Source organism: Ovis aries, chromosome 6 (genome assembly GCF_016772045.2).
Source record: "Ovis aries strain OAR_USU_Benz2616 breed Rambouillet chromosome 6, ARS-UI_Ramb_v3.0, whole genome shotgun sequence".
Taxonomy (NCBI): Eukaryota; Metazoa; Chordata; class Mammalia; order Artiodactyla; family Bovidae; genus Ovis; species Ovis aries.
The window spans coordinates 2,217,294-2,237,096 of NC_056059.1; the positions used below are offsets into that span (position 1 = coordinate 2,217,294).

Below are 19,803 nucleotides of genomic sequence, written 5' to 3' on the forward strand. Positions count from 1 at the left end.
TATTTGCCACATGTGTTTCTTGTACTAATGAATTAACACAGGAAAATTACTTAGAACTGTGACTGGCATATAATATTCCCTCAAAACTATTAGTTATTATTACTTCCCATTGTGAGATTATTATAAGTATTAAACAGATGGCAGATAAACCACAGCACCATGCCTGGCACATGAACTCTTCACACAGTCTAGGTTTTTATTCATCATCATCACATGGATTAAGCACAATGGTTAGAAAATTCAAAGTAGTGAAGTAAATGCTGTGTTTTAAACATAGGAGTCTCATGAAACAGACCGAAATGTATGCCAATCTGCATAATTTCAGGCTTTCTTATTCTCAGGCATAGTCTGGTCATGAAGTTAAAAGTTGAGAAGGTTAATAATGTTGTGATGGATAGATTTTTATTAGCCTCTATGATAAAATAATAATAATCACTGCAGGCTTTTAAATATTACAAAGTATTTTTAAATGTTACAAAGTATTTTTAAATATATCATCTCATGGGGCCTTAAAGTGACTTAATGTTACCTCCAGGCAGTATCTAGCAATCTAACAGCTATTTGATTATTGAAGCTTCCTGAATTAGTATCATCTTTGTCACATAATAGCCGTTGTGTCCTTTATACCACAGGCTATTCAAGGGTTACACATTTGTTTCCAAGGCAAATTGAGCCAATTCCACTCAAAAGTTTACAGTAAATAGAATAGAAACTTGTGGAATCATCTTCCTCTATCACAAATGAAGCAACAGCAAAGTGGTACAGCATCTCAGCTGTTCCAAGTTCCTCAAATCAGTTTTACTTTTGCAAAACCTGCCCTCCAACTTCCTATATCCTGTGAGCTGCCTTACGAACAACATGACCGGCAGCCACGTTTGTTGTAATTTTTTAAATATGTGGAAAAAAAGCAAGATATCAACCATGTATTACCTTAACCAAGATGCCAAATTGTCTAACTTGTTTCTCCAGGCCAGCAGTCCAACAACTGGGACAGCTCCCAGGAGCCAGTCAAGGTTGTCTGTCTGTCCATCCACTCAGGACATCTGCAGGTAAGTGTGCAGCCAACGAGCCTGTTTAGTGCTTTTAGACCAGAGTTTTGTACTCTTGTTGTATATATTGAGACTGTGTGACTCTTGCTGCTGTCTTGTCTTGTCTGTGGATAATTTATATCAGCCTGATTTTTTTTTTCCTTTACTACATTTTCCTCATTTGATCTTTGTTTGCCAACTTTGGGTCCATGCTGTCATTTTCATCTCTCTCTCTTTCTGTTTCCCATGGCTGTCCTCTCCTTTCCAATTCCCATGGCTTTCCTCCCCATCCCAATCCCTCATCCTTTGCCTGCTGCTTTGTCTAGATCTGCCATCTCACATGACATGTCAGGAGCCTCACTTGAGCACAGCACCTCTGTCACAGTGCTGAACCCTGCTAGGCAGGAGCCTGGTAAGAAACCAGTAACACAGAAGTCTAGGAGGAGGAGGCGGGCATCTCAGAGGTACGAGCATGCCCAAGAACAGGGGAGAGGGAGAAGAAGCGACTTTCACCTCCACGTTCCCAGCCCCCGATACAGTGAGACCGACACAGATTCTTCAGACTCATCTTCCACCCGTGAGAGTCACTGGATTCAAGCAAAGAGAAGAGCCCAAGTGAAGTTCCGCCTGTCGCGGAGAAGAAGGAGAAATAACAAAACAAGCGGAAACCTGGATGAGTCTTCTGCTCCTAATGAAATCAATCCAGTACATTTGAGATCCAAAGATAGAAAGCACACGGAGCTGACCAGCTGTGAGAGCTGCTCTTTAAACCTGCACAGAGCAAAAGGCACAACGTATGAAGGATGTGGTGTCTCCCTGTCGAGAGGGTCCTCTGAGAGTAAAAGACCCTCAAGGAAGCAACAGGAGAGCAGAGGTGGGGACCACCACAGGGATCCTCAACTCCTACATTGGTGTGGGCAAAATGAAACAACAATCAAGAGAAGATTTTCGGGGACAGATTCCAGCACTGAAATGCTGGCGGTCAAAGGTGGCAAGTCTGCTGGTGATGCGGGGTTCCAGGAGCCTCCTGCCACGGACCATGACGGGTCTGATCATTTACAAGCATGCAGGTCAGTCTCTCCAGAGAAAGATTTGATGCCCCCCAAAATATACCTGCTCCCGCTGTGAGTTACATGTGTGTGTGTCCCCTGCCCTCAAAACATAACATTTATTCATACTGTTATTTGTCCGATTGTATATAAGGTGATAAAATGAGCAAAGGGATGGGGAGAATGATGCACAAATATCCATGGTTTTGAAAGCTGTTCCAAAACAGTTAGCTTTCCCCTTCTCCCTTCTTTTAACTGAAAGATGATTTATCCTGGTCAAAGAATTGACAAAACGAGACCTGTCCCCTCTCTCAGTAAAGACAAGAATTGTGGAGGAAACACGAATGATAGTGAGATCTTAGTTGAAATCTGGTGAACTTTTAGCTCCCTGACAGTGGATATTCAAGGCTTGGGGGGATTAAGGTCAGATTTTTGTACCAGGAAAGTCTCCTCTGCAGTTGGTGCCAGTTTGTTCTCCAGTTGTCTGACTCAGCAGGTAATTCAAGACTGAAAGGACACAGCAACAGGTCACAGATGCACCAGCCGGGCTGCTGGGACCTTCTGAGAAGCATTAACTTTGGCGATAACCATGTACTAAAAAGTTTCAACATGCAGACAATTCATATTAATATCTATGAGGCTACTTGCTTGCACTTTTTACCCAATTGGATACAATTTTCAGAATAATTTAAAAATAAAAAAAAATAATGTGACTACCCAAGCTAGTTTGCACCAATGAGACAATTTGAAACAAAACAAATATTTTGAATGTTCCTATTACCCAATCATTTAAGTTTCTTGGTTTCTGTTTGGGAGCAAGTCAAGGTTTGGTGTGTGTGTTTTTTGTTTGTTTGTTTGTTTGTTTTTTTGCATAATGCTTGGTTTGGGGGCTTGCTTTTACAAAACTTTTACTTTATAAAATGTGTGTGTGTGTGTTTTCATGTGAATCACAGGACCCAGAGAGAGCTTCCTATGTTCATTCAGGGCAGGATGAGTAGGAAAATTAATCTCTGGATATAAATAATATTATAACGGCTTGTTTCTCTGAAAATTTTATGGGTCGTTCAAAAAACTCTCATTTACTTATTCACTCAGGCATTTATTGATTATAGTGCATCAGGCTTTTATTGCAGGCACTTGACATCTGAGAGCTTACTGTCTGGTGGGGATGAACACAAACTATGCCACAGTTAATCGCAGTTGAGATAAGTGATGTAGGAGTGTATAACGAGGAAAGTAGATCTGTGCTGGGAGATCAGAGAAGGACTGTCTTAAGGAAGTGACGAACTGCCTGTGGCCCAGGCATGACGGGAACTAATCGAGGAAGGAACAGGGAAGGGTGTGCAGACAGCATGCCACTGGGGTCTGGGGAACCGAAAGCTGCTGCTGCTGCTGCTGCTGGGGTATAGAGAGGGAGGGGACGCTGGTGGGGATGAGGTCAGAGAGGTGGGGAGGGCCGTGCAAAGCACGCTAAGGGAGTTAAACGAGAAGTGACACCGTTTGACCCATATACTGAAGCAAGCAAATTTCTTGTAATCTTTTGACTATGATTTAAGTGTGGCTTCGCTACAGTGTCTGGGAACAGAATAAAACACTACTTCTAGTCTAGACTAAGAACTCCTCACTAGTAAACATCTGTGGTCATTCCCCAAATCTACTTTCAATGTAATTTCATGGAAGACAGTTAAAGAAGCTAGTTGTAGACTTAATGGTAATTAGAGAAAAAGGAATGCTTGCAATTAGAGTCATAGTGGCTGGCTCTCCAAACTTAAAAGCACTGCTCTGGAGAAAAAGAATATTCAACATAGACGCCTATTAATAAAATGATATCAGTGGGCCTATAGTTACTTCTTGCTGTGGGTTATTGTCAAAATATACCCACTAAGCAAATCCTATGGGCCATATATTATACTGGGAGCTGAGGATAAAAAGTGACAGAAAGACTTGATTCTTCACTCAAGTGGCCTATTAACTAGTGACAGAAGTTGAATATACACTTGAAAAGATGAAAGTTCAAGATTTTAGAAGAGGAATACTATAGGAATTTGAAAAAAAGGGAAATTGCTGGGAGCTACCACAACCTGGGATCCCCTTAAGAGCTGGGATTGGGACTGAGGAAAGGAGAAGCTAGCCTGGCAGAGAGGCCTGGTGGGCATCCAGGCCCTTGGGGCAGGTTGAGCAGGACCCCCTCAGGTGGAGAGGATCCCCCCACTGCCAGGTCATCAGGAACAACTGAACGCTTGGCATTGGTAAAGGCAGACCCTACAGGAGTCAAGGATGACTCCAGATCTTGGACCTTGGGAGGCAGTAAAAGCTGGTGCTACTGACAGAAACAGAAGTGTCAGAGGCCAGCTAAATTGGGAAAGACAATGAGTTCAATTATAGGCAGGCTGTTTGTGGTAGTGCAAGATCAGCTATTGAGCAGACTACATGAGTCATATCACTGAAATGCGGGAGGGCAGTCCAGGCTCAGTCTGAGTGGTTTTTTCAAGCATTAGTGAACTATACACAGACTGACATTAAATCGCTGCATATTTCCACTGGTCATTCACGTGATGTCTGAGCACAGGACAATCACACCAAGATATTAATAGTGAAAATCTTCTCAAGGCCAGAGAGGATCTGGGTACCATTCTCAGGTGGGGGGACTGGAAAGTGAATGACATCTGTAAAGGCTGTAGATGGGACCAGCTTGAGCACCAGGGTCCCCGTGTAGGACAGGAATATGAACTTGCACTCCTGCCACTTCAGACATGAACAAGCAGGACCAGTCTCAGCCAGAACCACAAAGCAGAAGCAGCTTCTAAGCCCCTTCTTCCTTGTTTCTTCCTGGTATTTAGTCCCACAAGGACACTCTACCCACTACCCACTCTACCCACTACCCACTACCCACTCTACCCTCCCTCATCAAAGCCTCATGCAGAGAAACTGTCTCTGTTAGCAACCTACAACTTAGAGGAAATTTAAATCATCATGCCATCATGCCATCATACCCACACTCGTGGAATGGAAAAGATTTTGCCTTTTTTTACATAGAAAATTTACATTAAAAAATTATGTTAGCTTATGCTTGAAACTTTTCAATAGCCTCTTAGTCGCCATCTGTGGTGAGTTCAAAATCGTTAATAGAATTTACAAGGGTCTGAATGATCTGTCAAACCAGCCTCCTCAGCTTCAACAGCATTGTTAACAATGACCACTCAGGCTGGTCTGTCTTCAGGTCTCTGAAAGAGCCATGCTCTCACCTTTCAGGAATGCCTTCATATTATCCGATCTTCGCTTCATCAGATTAATTCTAATCATTTCTATTTAATTTGGATGTCATTCCTTTGGGGAAAACTTTGTGATTCCCTAACCAACACTCAGGTCGCCTTCATTTCCATATCGTCTTTTAAAACTTTTATTGCAATATTGTTCATTTCTTATATTGTATTAGTTTCAGGTGTACAGAATAGTGATTCAGTCAACATATCCTAGTTTTTTTTAATATATTTATTTTTATTGGAGGATAATTGCCTTAGAGAATTTTGCTGTTTTCTGTCAAACCTCAACATGAATCAGCCATAGGTATACATATATCCCCTCCCTTTTGAAACACACTTTCATCTCCCTCCCCATCCCACCATTCTAGGTTGATACACAGCCCCTGTTTGAGTTCCCTGAGCCACACAGCAAATTCCCATTGACTATCTATTTTACATACGGTAATATTAAGTTTCTATGTTACTCTTCCCATACACTTCACCCTCTCCTCCCCTCTCCCCATGTCCATAAGTCTATTCTCTATGTCTGTTTCTCCATTGCTGCCCTGTAAATGAATTCTTCAGTACCATTTTTCTAGATTCTGTATATATGCATTAGTATACAATATTTATCTTTCTCTTTCTGACTTACTTCACTCTGTGTAATAGGGTCTAGGTTCATCCACCTCGTTAGAAGTGCCTCAAAGGTGTTCCTTTTATGGCTGAGTAATATTCCATTGTGTATATATACCACAACTTCTTTATCCATTCATCTGTTCGTGGACATGTAGGTTGTTTCCATATTCTAGCTATAGTAAATAGTGCTGCAGTGAACACTGGGATCCATGTGTCTTTTTCCATTTTGGTTTCCTCAGGGTATATGCCTAAGAGTGGGATTGATGGGTCATTTGGTGGTTTTATTCCTAGTGTTTTAAGGAATCTTCATACTGTCTTCCATAGTGGCTATAAATGTGTATTTACATTCCCATCAACTGCAAGAGTTCCCTTTTCTCCACACCTTCTCCAGCATTTATTTTTTGCAGACTTTTTCATGATGGCGATTCTGACTGATGTGAGGTGATGTCTCATTGTAGTTTTGATTTGCCTTTCTCTAATAATGAGCAATGTTGAGCATCTTTTTATATGTTTGTTAGCCATCTGTATGTCTTCTTTGGAGAAATCTGTTTGGCTCTTCTTCCCACTTTTTGATTGGGTTGTTTTTTTGGTATTCAGTTGTATGATCTGCTTGTATATTTTGGAAATTAATCCTTTGTCAGTTGTTTCCTTTGCCATTATTTTTTCCCATTCTGAGGTTGTCTTTCACCTTGCTTATAGTTTCCTTTGCTGTGAGAAAGCTTTTAAGTTTAATCAAGTCCCACTTGTTTACTTTGGTTTTTATTTCTATTACTCTATGAGGTGGGTCATAGAGGATCTTGCTTTGATTTATATCATCGAGTGTTCTGCCTTTGTTTTCCTCTAAGAATTTTATAGTTTCTAGTCTTACATTTAGGTCTTTAATCCATTTTGAGTTTATTTTTGTGTAAAGTGTTAGGAAGTGTTCTAATTTCATTCTTTTACATGGAGCTGTCCAGTTTTCCCAGCACCGTTTATTGAAGAGGCTGTCTTTGTTCCATTGTATATTCTTGCCTCCTTTGTCAAAAATAAAGTACCCATAGGTGCATGGGTTTATTTCTGGGCTTACCATCTTGTTAGATTGTTCTATATTTCTGTTTTTGTTCCAGTACCATACTGCCTTGATGACTGTAGTTTTGTAGTATAATCTGAAGTCAGAGAAGGTTGATTCCTGCAGTTCCATTCTTTCTCAAGACTGCTTTGGCTATTCAGGGCCTTTCGTGTTACCATATGAATTGTGAAATTTTTTGTTCTAGTTCTGTGAAAAATGTCATTAGTAATTTGATAGGGATCACATTGAATCTGTAGATTGTGTTTGGTAGTATAGTCATTTTCACAATACCGATTCCTCCTACCCAGGAACATGGAATGTCTCTCAATCTGTTTATGTCATCTTTGATTTCTTTCACTATTGTCTTATAATTTTCTGTGTACAGTTATTTTGTCTCCTTAGGTAAGTTTCTTCCTAAATATTTAATTCTTTTTGTTGCAATGGTGAATGGGACTGATTCCTTAATTTCTCTTTCTGATTTTTCATTATTAGTGTATAGAAATGCAAGTGATATCTGTGTACTGATTTTGTATCCTGCAGCTTTGCTAAATTCACTTATTAGCTCGAATAATTTTCTGATACTATCTTTAGGGTTTTCTATGTAGAGTATCATGTCATCTGCAAACAGTGAGAGCTTTACTTCTCTTTTTCCAATCTAGATTCCTTTATTTATTTTTCTTCTCTGATTTCTGTGCTTGGACTTCCAGAAGTATGTTGAATAATAGTGGTGAGAGTGGACACCCTTGTCTTGTTCCTGATCTTAGGGGGAATGCTTTCAGTTTTTCACCATTGAGAATAATGTTTGCTATAGGGTTATCTTATATGGCCTTTACTATGTTGAGGTTGGTTCCTTCTATGCCCATTTTCTGAAGAGTTTTAATCATAGATGGGTGTTGAATTTTGTCAAAGGCTTTTTCTGCATCTGTTGAGATTTTTGTATAGTGTTTATCTTTTGATTTGTTAATATGATGTATCCCACTGATTGATTTGCATATATTGAAGAATCCTTGCATCCCTGAAATAAACCCAACTTGATCTTTGTGTATAAGCTTTTTGATGTATTGCCGAATTCCATTGGTTAAAATTTTGTTGAGGATTTTCGCATCTATGTTCATCAGTGATATTGGCCTGTAGTTTTCTTTTCGTGTGTCATCTTTGTCCAATTTTGGTATCAGGGTGATGGATGCCTCATAGAATGAGTTTGGAAGTGTTCCTTCCTCTTCAATTTTTTGAAAGAGTTTTAGAACGATAGGCATTAGCTCTTCTCTAAATGTTTGATAGAATCCTCCTGTGAAGCCATCTTGTCCTGAGATTTTGTTTTTGGGGGGAGATTTTTTATCATAACTTGAAGTTAAGTGATTTTATTTGGGTTGTTCATAATTTCTATTTCTTCCTGGTTCAGTCTTGGAAGATTGAACTTTTCTAAGAATCTGTCCATTTCTTCCAGGTTATCCATTTTATTGCCATATAGTTATTCATAATCTCTTATAATCCTTTGTATTTCTACATTGTCTGTTGTAACCTCTCCTTTTTCATTTCTAATTTTGTTGATTTGATTCTTCTCTTTTTCTTCATGAGTCTAGCCAAAGGTTTGTTAATTTTGTTTATCTTCTCAAATAACCAGCTTTTAGTTTTACTAATCTTTACTTATTGTTTCTTTCATTTCTTTTTCACTTATTTCTGCTTGGATCTTTATGATTTCTTTCCTTCTGATAATTTAGGGGGCTTTTAATCTTATTTTTCCAGTTGTTTTAGGTGTAAAGTCAGATTTTCTATTCAACATTTTTCTTTTTTCTTGAGGTAGGATTGTGTTGCTATAAACTTCCTTCTTAGAACTTCTTTTGCTGCATCCCATAGGTTTTGAGTTGTGTTTTCACTGTCATTTTTTTCTAGAAATTTTTTTATTTCCCTTTTGATTTCTTCAGTAACCTGTTGGTTATTTAGAAATGTATTGTTTAATCTCCATGTGTTTGTGTTTCTTACAGTTTTTTTTCTTGTAGGTGATACCTAGTCTCATAGCGTTTTAGTCAGAGAAGATGCTTGATATGATTTAAATTTTCTTTAATTTACTGAGGTTTGATTTGTGACCCAAGATGTGGTCTATCCTGGAGAATGTTCCATGTGCACTTGCAAAGAAGGTGTATTCTGCATTTGGATGGAATGTCCTGAAGATATCATTGAGATCCATCTTATCTAATGCATCATTTAAGACTTGTGCTTCTTTATTATTTTTCTGTTTTGATGATCTGCTCATTGGTGTGAGAAGGGTGTTAAAGTCTCCTATTATTATTGTGCTACCATCAATTTCTCCTTTTATGTCTGTTAGTGTTTGCCTTATGTATTGAGGTGCTTCTTTGTTGGGTGCATTGTTATGTCTTCATCTTGGACTGATCCCTTGTTTATTATGTAGTAGCCTTCCTTATCTCTTGTAATCTTCTTTATTTTAAGGTCTATTTTGTCTGATATGAGAATTGCTACTCCAGCTTTCTTTTGCTTCCCATTTGCATGGAATATATTTTTCCATCCTCTCACTTTCAGTCTGTATGTATCTTTAGGTCTGAAGTGGGTTTCTTGTAGACAGCATACATATATATATATATATATATGTCTTGTTTTTGTATCCATTCAGCCAGTCTGTGTCTTTTGGTTGGAACATTTAATCCATTTACATTTGAAGTAAATATTGATATTTATGTTCCTATTGCCATTTTTTTAAATTGTTTGGAGTTGATTTTGTAGATCTTTTTTCTTCTTTTGTATTTCTTAACTATATAAGTCCCTTTAACATTTATTGTAAAGCTGGTTTGATGGTACTGAATTCTCTTTAACTTTTGCTTATCTGAAAAGCTTTTTATTTCTCCATCATTTTTGAGTGAGATTCTTGCTGGGTACAATAATCTTGGTTGTAGATTTTTCTCTTTCAGTACTTTAAATATATCCTGCCATTCCCTTCTGGCCTGCAGAATTTGTGCTGAAAGATCAGCTGTTAAACTTATGGGGTTTCCCTTCTATGTTACCTGTTGCTTTTCCCTTGCTCCTTTTAATATTCTTTCTTTGTGTTTAGTCTTCATTAGTTTGATTAGTATGTGTCTTGGTGTGTTTCTTCTTGGGTTTATCCTATATGGGACTCTGTGTCTCTTGGCGGAGAAGGCAATGGCAACCCACTCCAGTACTCTTGCCTGGAAAATCCTATGGACGGAGGAGCCTAGTGGGCTGCAGTCCATGGGGTCGCTAAGAGTTGGACATGACTGAGTGACTTCACTTTCATTTTTCACTTTCATGCATTGGAGAAGGAAGTGGCAACCCACTCCAGTGTTCTTGCCTGGAGAATCCCAAGGACAGCAGGGTCATACAGAGTCGGACACGACTGAAGCGATTTAGCAGCAGCAGCAGCAGTGCCTCTTGAACTTGATTGACTATTTCCTTTTCCATGTTGGGGAAATTTTCAACTACAATCTCTTCAAAACTTTTCTCATACCCTTTCTTTTTCTCTTCTTCTGAGACCCCTAAAATTTGAATGTTGGTGCATTTGATATTGTCCCAGAGGTCTCTGAGATGATTGTCAATTCTTTTCATTCTTTTTACTTTATTCTGCTCTTCAGAAGTTATTTCCATCATTCTATCTTCCAGCTCACTGATTTGTTCTTCTGCTTCAGATACTCTGCTATTGATTCCTTCCAGAGTATTTTTATTTTCAGTAATTGTGTTGTATGTTTATTCTTTAATTCTTTTAATTCTTTAATTCTTTTAGGTCTTTGTTAATTAATTCTTGCTTTTTCTTCATTTTGTTTTCAAGGTTTTTGATCTTTATTATCATTATTCTGAATTCTTTTTCAGGTAGTTTGCCTATTTCCTCTTCATTTATTTGGACTTCTGTGTTTCTAATTTGTTCTTCATTTGTGTAGTATTTCTCTGCCTTTTCGTTATTTTTTTTTAAACTTATTGTGTTTGAGGTCTCCTTTTCTCAGGCTTCAGGGTTAAATTCTTTCTTCCTTTTGGTTTCTGCCCTCCTAAGGTTTGTCCTTTGGTTTGTGTAAGCTTCATACAGGGTGATATTTGTGCTGAGTTTTTTGGTTTCTTTCTTTTTCCTCTGATGGGCAAGGCTGACTGAGGTGGTAATCTTGTCTGCTGATTATTGGGTTTGTATTTTTGTTTTATTGTTTAGATGAGGTGTCTTGCACAGGGTTCTACTGGTGGTTGGATGATGTTGAGTCTTGTATTCCAGTGGCTTCCTTTGTGTGAGTTCTCACAATTTGATACTCCCTAGGGTTAGTTCTCTGGTATCTTGGAGTCTGCTCCTATTACAAAGATTCAGGACTTTATCTCTGGTCAGGAATGAAGATTCCACAAGTAGTTTGTTATGGCATTAAGTGAGATTAAAACAAATACTCAAACATGAGAAACCAAAGGGGAACCCTAGATAAATGGCAGTTACAAAATCAGGCAAATAATAATTAAAATAATGGAATATACACATATACATATACATATACACCCATAAGCAAAGTCATAACAGTCCAACAAAAATAAAGTACAGTTGATTGACCCAGTGAACAAAGGAAATCAAAAATTATGTTTACCAGTTAAGAATAAAACTAACTGAAGCACAAATTGGAAAACAAAAAAGCAAGGTGCCAAGTGGGGAATAAAGCAATGAAAACAAGACTAACAAGTATGTTGAAAGGAAAGCAAAGAAAGAAGAGAAAGCAAGAACAGATATGCAAAGTTAAATAGAGGTAGATGAAGAAGATTTATATACATTAGAGATTAACTTCAAGGGGGAAACAACAGTAGAAAAGGCAGCCAAAGGAATAAATGTAGAAAAAATATAATAGTTTTAAAAAATTAAAATTGTAAAAAAGAGAAAAGAAAAAGAAAGAAAGGGGGAAAAAAAGGAGGAAAACTCCACACAACTGCAAAGGGCCAACGTAGAGGCAGAGGTTTATAACAATAAAAAGTGTGACTGAATACACACACATATATATACACACCCATAAGCAAAATCAAAACAGTCCAACAAAAATAAAGTACAACAAATTGACCTGACGAACAAAGGAAACCAAAAATTATATCTACCAGTTAAGAACAAAACTAACTAAAGCACAAACTGGAAAACAAAACTAAAGCAAGATGCCAATTGGGGAATAAAGCAATGAAAATGAAACTAACAAATATGTTGAGAGGAAAGGAAAGAAAGAAAGAATAGGTATGCAAAGTTAAATAGAGGTAGATAAAGAAGATTTATATACATTGAAGATTAGCTGCAAGGGGAACAGAATAGTAGGAAAAGCAAACAAAGGAATAAATGTAGAAAAATCATAATAGGTTAAAAAAATTAAAATCAAAAAAAGAAAAGGAAAACTCCACAGAGCTGCAAAAGCCCAATGTAGAGGCAGAGGTTTATGACAACAAAAAATGTGACTTAGTGGAAAAAAAGCTCAAAAATTTAATTAGATTTCATAATGCCAATAAAATCTACAACTACAACAGAGGGGGAAAACACACACACATAAATCCAATAGAACAAGTGAAAACGTAAGAATAAGTCACTGCTGTCAGAGTCACTGCTGTCAGAGTCCTTTCCCTCACTGGGAGTCACAGTCCACCTCACCTCCCTAGGATGCCCTCCAACACTTTGCTGCTCTCTGGACCTGCTCTGGGGGCAGCTCAGAATCTAATCTGGTCCTATGCCTGTGTGTTCTTGCTTCCAATGTCCACAGCTATCAGAACTAATGTGTTTTCCTTTGTGGGAGCTCTCAAAGTCCTTTAATATATTCCATAGACACGGAGTCTGCCTAGTTGATTGTGGAAATTTAATCTGCAGCTTGTATAGCTGGTGGGAAAGTTTTGGGTCTTCTTCCTTAGCCACACTGCCCCTGGGTTTCAATTGTAGTTTTATTTCCACCTCTGGATGGGGGAATCATCCACTGGGGTTTGCTCCTGAGGCTGCCCTGGAGGACTTGGATTTGCCCCTGTGAGGGCCAAGTGTGGAGGAGGTGCAGCTGCTTGGGTCACAGTGGTTCTGGCAGCACCAGGTACTCAGGGGAGTTGGCAGCTAAGGCAGCAGGAAATACAATGCTCTAGAAGGGTATAGCAACCAGTATTGGCCAATACACTCCAGTATTATTGCTTAGAGAAGCCCCCTGATGGAGAAGCTTGGCAGACCACAGTCTACAGGGTCACAAAGAGTTGGACACAACCAAAGCGACCCTGCATGTATAGACACAAGATTTTTTTTTTTTCTTTTTTTTTTTGCCTGTGGCAGCTCTGCCCTAGTGAGAGTTGAGTGTGAAGGTGGTGAAACTGCTTGGCTTGCAGGGACCCTGGGTGCACCAAGTGTGCAGGACACGGATGTAATTCCTCTGCCCCAGGAGTTATGGCCCTGTCTGAGTCTTTTTTTAAGACTCTTGTAGCTAGAAATGAGAAGGCCTCTTTCTTTCACCAGTCTTTCTCTGTAGCTCTGCCCCTTCAGGCACTTAGAGGGATCCCTTGCCTGGGGTCCTTGTCTGTTGTTGGTGCATCAAGCACATAGAGGGGGCCCCCTGGCTGGGTTCCTACTCTGTAGATCAGCATGTCAGGCACTTAAAGTGACACCCTAAGTGGTGTCCTACTCTGTAGTTCTGGCGCATCAGTCTCTTAAAGAAGCACCCTGGGTGGGGTACTATTCAGTGCATCAGGTGTTTGATGGGCCAGCCTCTCTATTGTTCAGCTGCCAATGCTGGAGTGTGGGAAGAGAGAGGCTATGGTGATGGCTCCACCCCCTATGCATGACTCAGCAGTTTCGCCTTGCTTCCATGGCTGCCTGGCTTTCCTCCACAGGCATTTCCCACCCCAATCTCCTCCCTCAAATCCCCTTGATTTGTCTCTCTACAGTTAACAGCAGCCCTCATCCTGGGATTGCTCCACAATCCCTAAATTCCAGCTCCTAGCTGCTGCGCCTTCCAGGGGAACCTGCATCCCTGTCTGGGGTCTGTATGACTGTGGCAAGGACTGTCTGATTTTCATTCCATTTAGGCTGCCACAGATCAACTGTTTCACTCCCAGCCTTAAATGTTTCTCCTCTGACTCAGACAATTGCCCCGATGTGGAGATCAGGCCTCTGTTTCAGTTCCCCCACCCACTAAGGGCAGGTTCAGTCCTACTAACACTCCTGTTTTTCCTACCGAGTTCCTTTGTCCTACCACATTTTGCATGCTCCTATATATTCTTTTCCACTGGTCAGGTCCTCCTGTCCACTCTGAGCTGCTGTTCTGCATGCACTTCTGTGTCTGAAGCTGTGTTCCTGATGTATCTGTGGAAAGAGATGGACTCCACGTCCACCTGCTCCTCCACTGTCTTGTTCTCCCCCGACTATCGCCTAATTTTTAATTGCCAACATCTATGTCTTTTCATAGTTGAAGATATCAGGTTTGTTTTCTACAGTGTTCAAAGTGCTTGGCAGATAGCACATATTCAATATACAGTTTTTGACTGAACAGATTCAGGGAAAATGAATTTTTCAAAGGGAGTCCTTCTTCCTGTGTGAAATCATAGTAGTCAGTGGTGGGTTGCCTCACCTGTGGTAGAGCCCCATATAGAGCGTACTCTTCACCAGCTGTTGGCGGATATCAGTGTCAACCACGGGGCCTAGTCAAAGGCAGACCCTGCCCCCAACCCCAGGGTCTCTGATGCCTTCCTCTGGGGTTGGGCCATGACTCTGTACTTCTAATACATTCCCAAGTGATACAGATGCTGCTCATCTAGGGATCACAATTCAAGAACCTCTGTTCGAAGCTACAAATTCTCCCTGGTAAAGACTGAGTGTGTGAAGCATAATCAGAGTTTTCTGTCATCCTCTGCTCAGCACTGACACAAAGCACAAAATCAGGTCACCTTCCTGATTTCCCACCATCATCCCAGTGTGGGGTGGGTCATCAGACTGAAACCGTAGGCTGACAAAGTCCCGGCTTTACCAGGAACTCAGCTGTCATCATTTGACTATTATTTCCCTTCAAATCCACTTCCCCATCCTAACTGCCCCTTCTTGCAAAAATTTTCCTGTTTTTGACAATTTTTCCTTCTCATTGAGTATATCTGGTCCCAACCAAGTCCTGCCACTTCTTCTTCTGGATGCTGCTTTGATCTGGGTCCTCTTCCCCATTACCACCGTACCCTTATGACTGACTCTCTTCTACCTGTCTGTTCTCCCTCTTCATCCATGCTTTACCTAGTTTTGGTCTGGACTCATCTACCAGGTTAAAATTGGCTGAAACTAGTTAAAATGAGCTTGATGTATTAGTGACAGAAATTGAAAATCAGGTATACAGATGTCTCACGATCTTCAGAGAGTCAGGCAATGTGGCTCCCTTGCTTCCATGCCTTCTCTCTGTGGTTCTTATTTTCTCTGACTCCAGTCAAGCTTCCTTTGTACAGCAGAGAATAAGCATTGTGGACAAAAACAGTGGCAGCCTTGCATTTTACAGTGGCTTCATAGAAAAGGTAAATGTTCTCTTCAAGCAGTTTCATGAAATCCCAGAGAAGGAATAGAATTAGCCTTTCTTAGGTCACATCTGTAGGCTAACCACTGTCAGCAGGTCACTATGCTTGGGCTATGTCCTGAGTGAAAGGGTTGGATATAAAATGTAGCTGCTGGCAACCCCTTCAGAAACTTATGAATTGGGGAATGAATATTCTAACACCAAAAAGAATAGCACCAGTACCAGAAGAAGTGGGAAAAGAATTATGAGCAGGAAAAAGCAAAACCAGCAAACAAACAAACAGTACAAGGCCCCACTGTATAGCACAGGAAACTATATTCAAATGATAAAACATATTGGAAAAAATATAAAAAGGAATATATGTGTGTGTGTCTGTGTGTGTGTGTCTGTGTGTGTGCATGCTTAGTTGCTCAGTCATGTCTGACTCTTTGCGACCCCATGGACTGAAGTCCGCCAGGCTCCTCTGTCCATGGGGGTTCTCCAGGCAAGCATATGAAAGAATGTTGTTGAATCACGCAAAGACGCCAGGATTCTTGGCCCCCAGAAGAGAAGAATTCAATCCGGGGCCAGAGACGAGGCTTGATCCCTCAGAGGTTTTGTGTAATAAAATTTTATTAAAGTATAAAGGAGATAGAGAAAACTTCTGACATAGGCATCAGAAGGGGACAGAAAGAGTGCCCCCCGCCCCCTGCTAGTCTTCACCTGGATGTTATATAGTCACCAGCAGTCTGTTTATAAAAGAAAGGAATGTCTTAAAACTAAGCATGGCACCAGGCTTCTCACCCATAAGATACATTTTGGAATAATCTTGGCACTAAATGGTTCATTCTGGGCCATAAAATGATTAACTTGAATCTTGAAGAAGGGCAGATTACCATACAAATATTTGTATTTACATAGATTCAGTTCAGTTCAGTTCAGTCTCTCAGTTGTATCCAACTCTTTGCAACCCCATGAATCGCAACCAGCCAGGCCTCCCTATCACCAACTCCCGGAGTTCAGACTCACGTCCATCGAGCCAGTGATGCCATCCAGCCATCTCATCCTCTGTCGTCCCCTTCTCCTCCTGCCCCCAATCCCTCCCAGCATCAGAGTCTTTTCCAGTGAGTCAACACTTCACATGAGGTGGCCAAAGTACTGGAGTTTCAGCTTTAGCATCATTCCTTCCAAAGAAACCCCAGGGTTGATCTCCTTCAGAATGGACTGGTTTGATCTCCTTGCAGTCCAAGGGACTCTTGAGAGTCTTCTCCAACACCACAGTTCAAAAGCATCAATTCTTCGGCGCTCAGCTTTCTTCACATAGATTAGGGGAACAATATGAGTATAACATGCTGGTTTGTTAAGTGGGTTCTGAGCCAAGAGGTGGAACTGACTTGAAGACAGAGTTTGGGGTTAATGCATAGTACATTAGCATAGCTGAAGATAAACATTTCCATAAGAGAAATGCATTGGTTATCTCTAGGTTTGAGAATATTTAACTTCAGGTGAAACCAGGTGTCATTCTGGCAACACAGTATTTTAAGAGAAACCTCCTTTTAAATTTGTGTAGAGAAGGAAAAAATATCGCTAGTTTGTTTCCTCTTGCCGCTTAAGAGAGATAAAAATATCTGACACTTGCAGGCTATTTCCTCCGTTTGGAGACCCCTGGCCTTCCTGCCTGTTACCCTCTCACATACTGGAGAGGAATATATCCCTCCTCCAGGAATATATATATATGGCTTCCCTGGTAGTTCAGTTGGTAAAGAATCTGCCTGCAATGCAGGAGACCCAGGTTTGATCCCTGGATGGGGAAGATCCCCTGGAGAAATAAATGGTAACCCACCCCAGTATTCTTGCCAAGAAAATCCCTTGGAGAGAAGAGCCTGGCAGGCTACTGTCCATGGGATTTCCAAGAGTTGGACACAGCTTTGCAACTAAAACACCAACATATTTATTAAATATATATATATATTTATATATATAATATGTTTGTTGTTCAGTCAGTTATGTCCAATTCTTTGTGACCCCTTGGACTACAGCACACCAGGCTTCCCTGTCCTTCACTATCTTCTGGAGTTTGCTCAAACTCATGTCCATTGAGTCGATGATGTCATCCAACCATCTCATCCTCTGTCACCCCCTTCTCCTCCTGCCCTCAATCTTTCCCAGCATTAGCATCTTTTACAATGAGTCTGCTCTTCACATCAGGTGGTCAAAGTATTGGAGCTTCAGCTTCAGCATCAATCCTTCAAATGAACGTTGATAGTTGATTTCATTTAGGATTGACTGGTTTGATCTCCTTGATGTCCAAGGGACACTCAAGAATCTTTCTCCAACACCACAGATCAAAAGCATCAATTCTTCAGCACTCAGCCTTCTTTATGGTCCAACTCTCACATCCATACATGACTCCTAGAAAAACCATAGAGTCACTTTGCTATACAGCAGAAATTAAACAACACTGTAAATCAACTATACTTCAATTTTTTTAAAGTAATGTTCAACTACCATCAAATCCAATTCTTCCCTTCCTAAATATTTGTCATCTTTTCCAAATGCCCATATTTAGATATGTTTCCTTATTTTTATCCTCTTCCATGAAGCTTTTCCAGACTATTCTGAACCATGGTGACCTTTTCCTTCTTGCAATTTCCACAATCTTTATAGTCTGTATCAGGTGTTTAGTATTGTCATTTGTTGGTAGTTTCATGTGTATTGGTTCCCTTTTCTCTACACAGCAAGCCACTTGAAGGTAGGAATCTTGTCTCACACCTGTTTTCCTCCCTATGCAGTGAATGTGCTAAGTCACTTTAGTCATGTCTGACTATTTGTGACCCACTTTAAGCACAATTTTCTCTCCCTGTCATCCTGTGTGCCTGCTTGCTCACTTATTTACACATTGAGCAACTCTTTCTTAGAAACTTACTCTGTATCAAAGCAAGTTTTTAGCTGGAAATACAGTGGAAAATGCAGTAATAGCTTCATCCCTAATGAATTTATATTCCATGTGGTAAGACATGATCAAACAGGTAAATTTTTTTTAAAATCCATGAATAAATAAAGCTAAAGGAACATACAGCTAGTAGAACAAAGCAAGTTTCCCTGAGGAACTAATAATTAAAGAACAATCCAAAGGAGTAAAAAGAAGAGATATTTTACTTTAGGAAAAAAGATACAACACAAGTGAGCACACAAAGATAAGCAAGATTTGAAGGAAGAGGATTTCCTTGCGGCCCAGCAGGGAGCAGGAGGGGGGGTGGGGAACCAACTGTGAGCTCCTTAACAGCCACAGTTAGGAGTCTGGAAGATATCCTAATGACAAGGGGAAATTTCTGTAGACTTTCAAGTAAAAGAAAGACATTTTCACTTTCATGTTTTGGAAAAACACTCAAGCTTCTTTTGGAAAATAGATAGGAAGGACAAGATAGAAGCCAAAGAAACCCTGTTAGAAAGTCAATGCTGTGTTCTGGGAAAGAAGGTGATAGAGGCTGTAAGAATAAAAAGAAGTAGATGAGGGGCTTGCCTGGCAGTCCAATATTTACGACTCTGCCTTTCCAATGCAAGGGGATGCAGCTTCAATCCCTGGTCAGGGAACTAAGATCCCACATGCCTTGTGGTATAGCCAAAAAATATAATAAATAAAATAGGCAAGCAAAAAAAATTGCTGTATAGCACAGGGAACTATTTTTAAAAAAAAGAAAGAAAAAGTAGATGGATTTTTAAAGTATTTTGAAAGTAAATCAAGTAGAACTTGATGATTAAGTATCTGTGGAGCTCATCTCATGTTTCTGATTTAGATAACTGGGTAGAGTTTATTACTGTTTACTATAGAGAGAACACACTGTTTAGGAGGCAGATAGAAAAGAAGAGGAATTCAATTTTTGACATGATAGTCTGAGGCACAAAATAGACATCCAGAGAGAGATATTGAAGAGACATATATAGGTCTGGAGGTCAGAAGAGGCATTGCAACTTTAGATGAAGATTAGGAGGTCTTGGGCCAATAGGTGGCAATTGGTGAGTTCTCCCATAGGAAACTGTAAACTGAGAAGATTCGGGCATGGAGAACCCCATGGAACGGCAGCATTTAATGGTCCTGGGACAGAGCAAGGAGAAGGTGGAAACCAAGGTGTGTGTGAAGGAAAGAGAGAATGGATGGAGGTGGACACAGAGGGCAAATGGGGGGCCTGCTCCTGCATTTAGAGAGCCGCTGAGCTCAGAGAGAGAAAGATGATGAAGACACAGAAAACTGGGTGGATTGCTTATGTATTGAGGCACCAAAAAGGATGGAGCCCAAAGCACGAAATAGAAGGGTTGCTATGGTAAAGAAAATAGGTGTCTTTC

At 40.1% G+C, this 19,803-nt stretch overlaps 1 protein-coding gene across 2 annotated transcripts in view; it reads left to right on the forward strand.

The window, feature by feature from the left end:
- The first annotated feature begins 828 nt into the window (after positions 1–828).
- The window catches only part of MARCHF1 (membrane associated ring-CH-type finger 1), a 138,263-nt gene continuing 119,288 nt past the window's right edge, over positions 829–19,803 (forward strand). Inside the window, exons 1-2 of one of the 2 annotated variants that reach the window (XM_042251098.1) lie at positions 829–1,049; positions 1,355–2,098. In XM_042251098.1, the coding sequence (XP_042107032.1) occupies positions 859–1,049; positions 1,355–2,098 (935 nt within the window). In that variant the 5' untranslated portion in view covers positions 829–858. The remainder of the gene's footprint in view (positions 1,050–1,354; positions 2,099–19,803) is intronic. The other variant, XM_027970774.2, reaches the window with a different exon arrangement.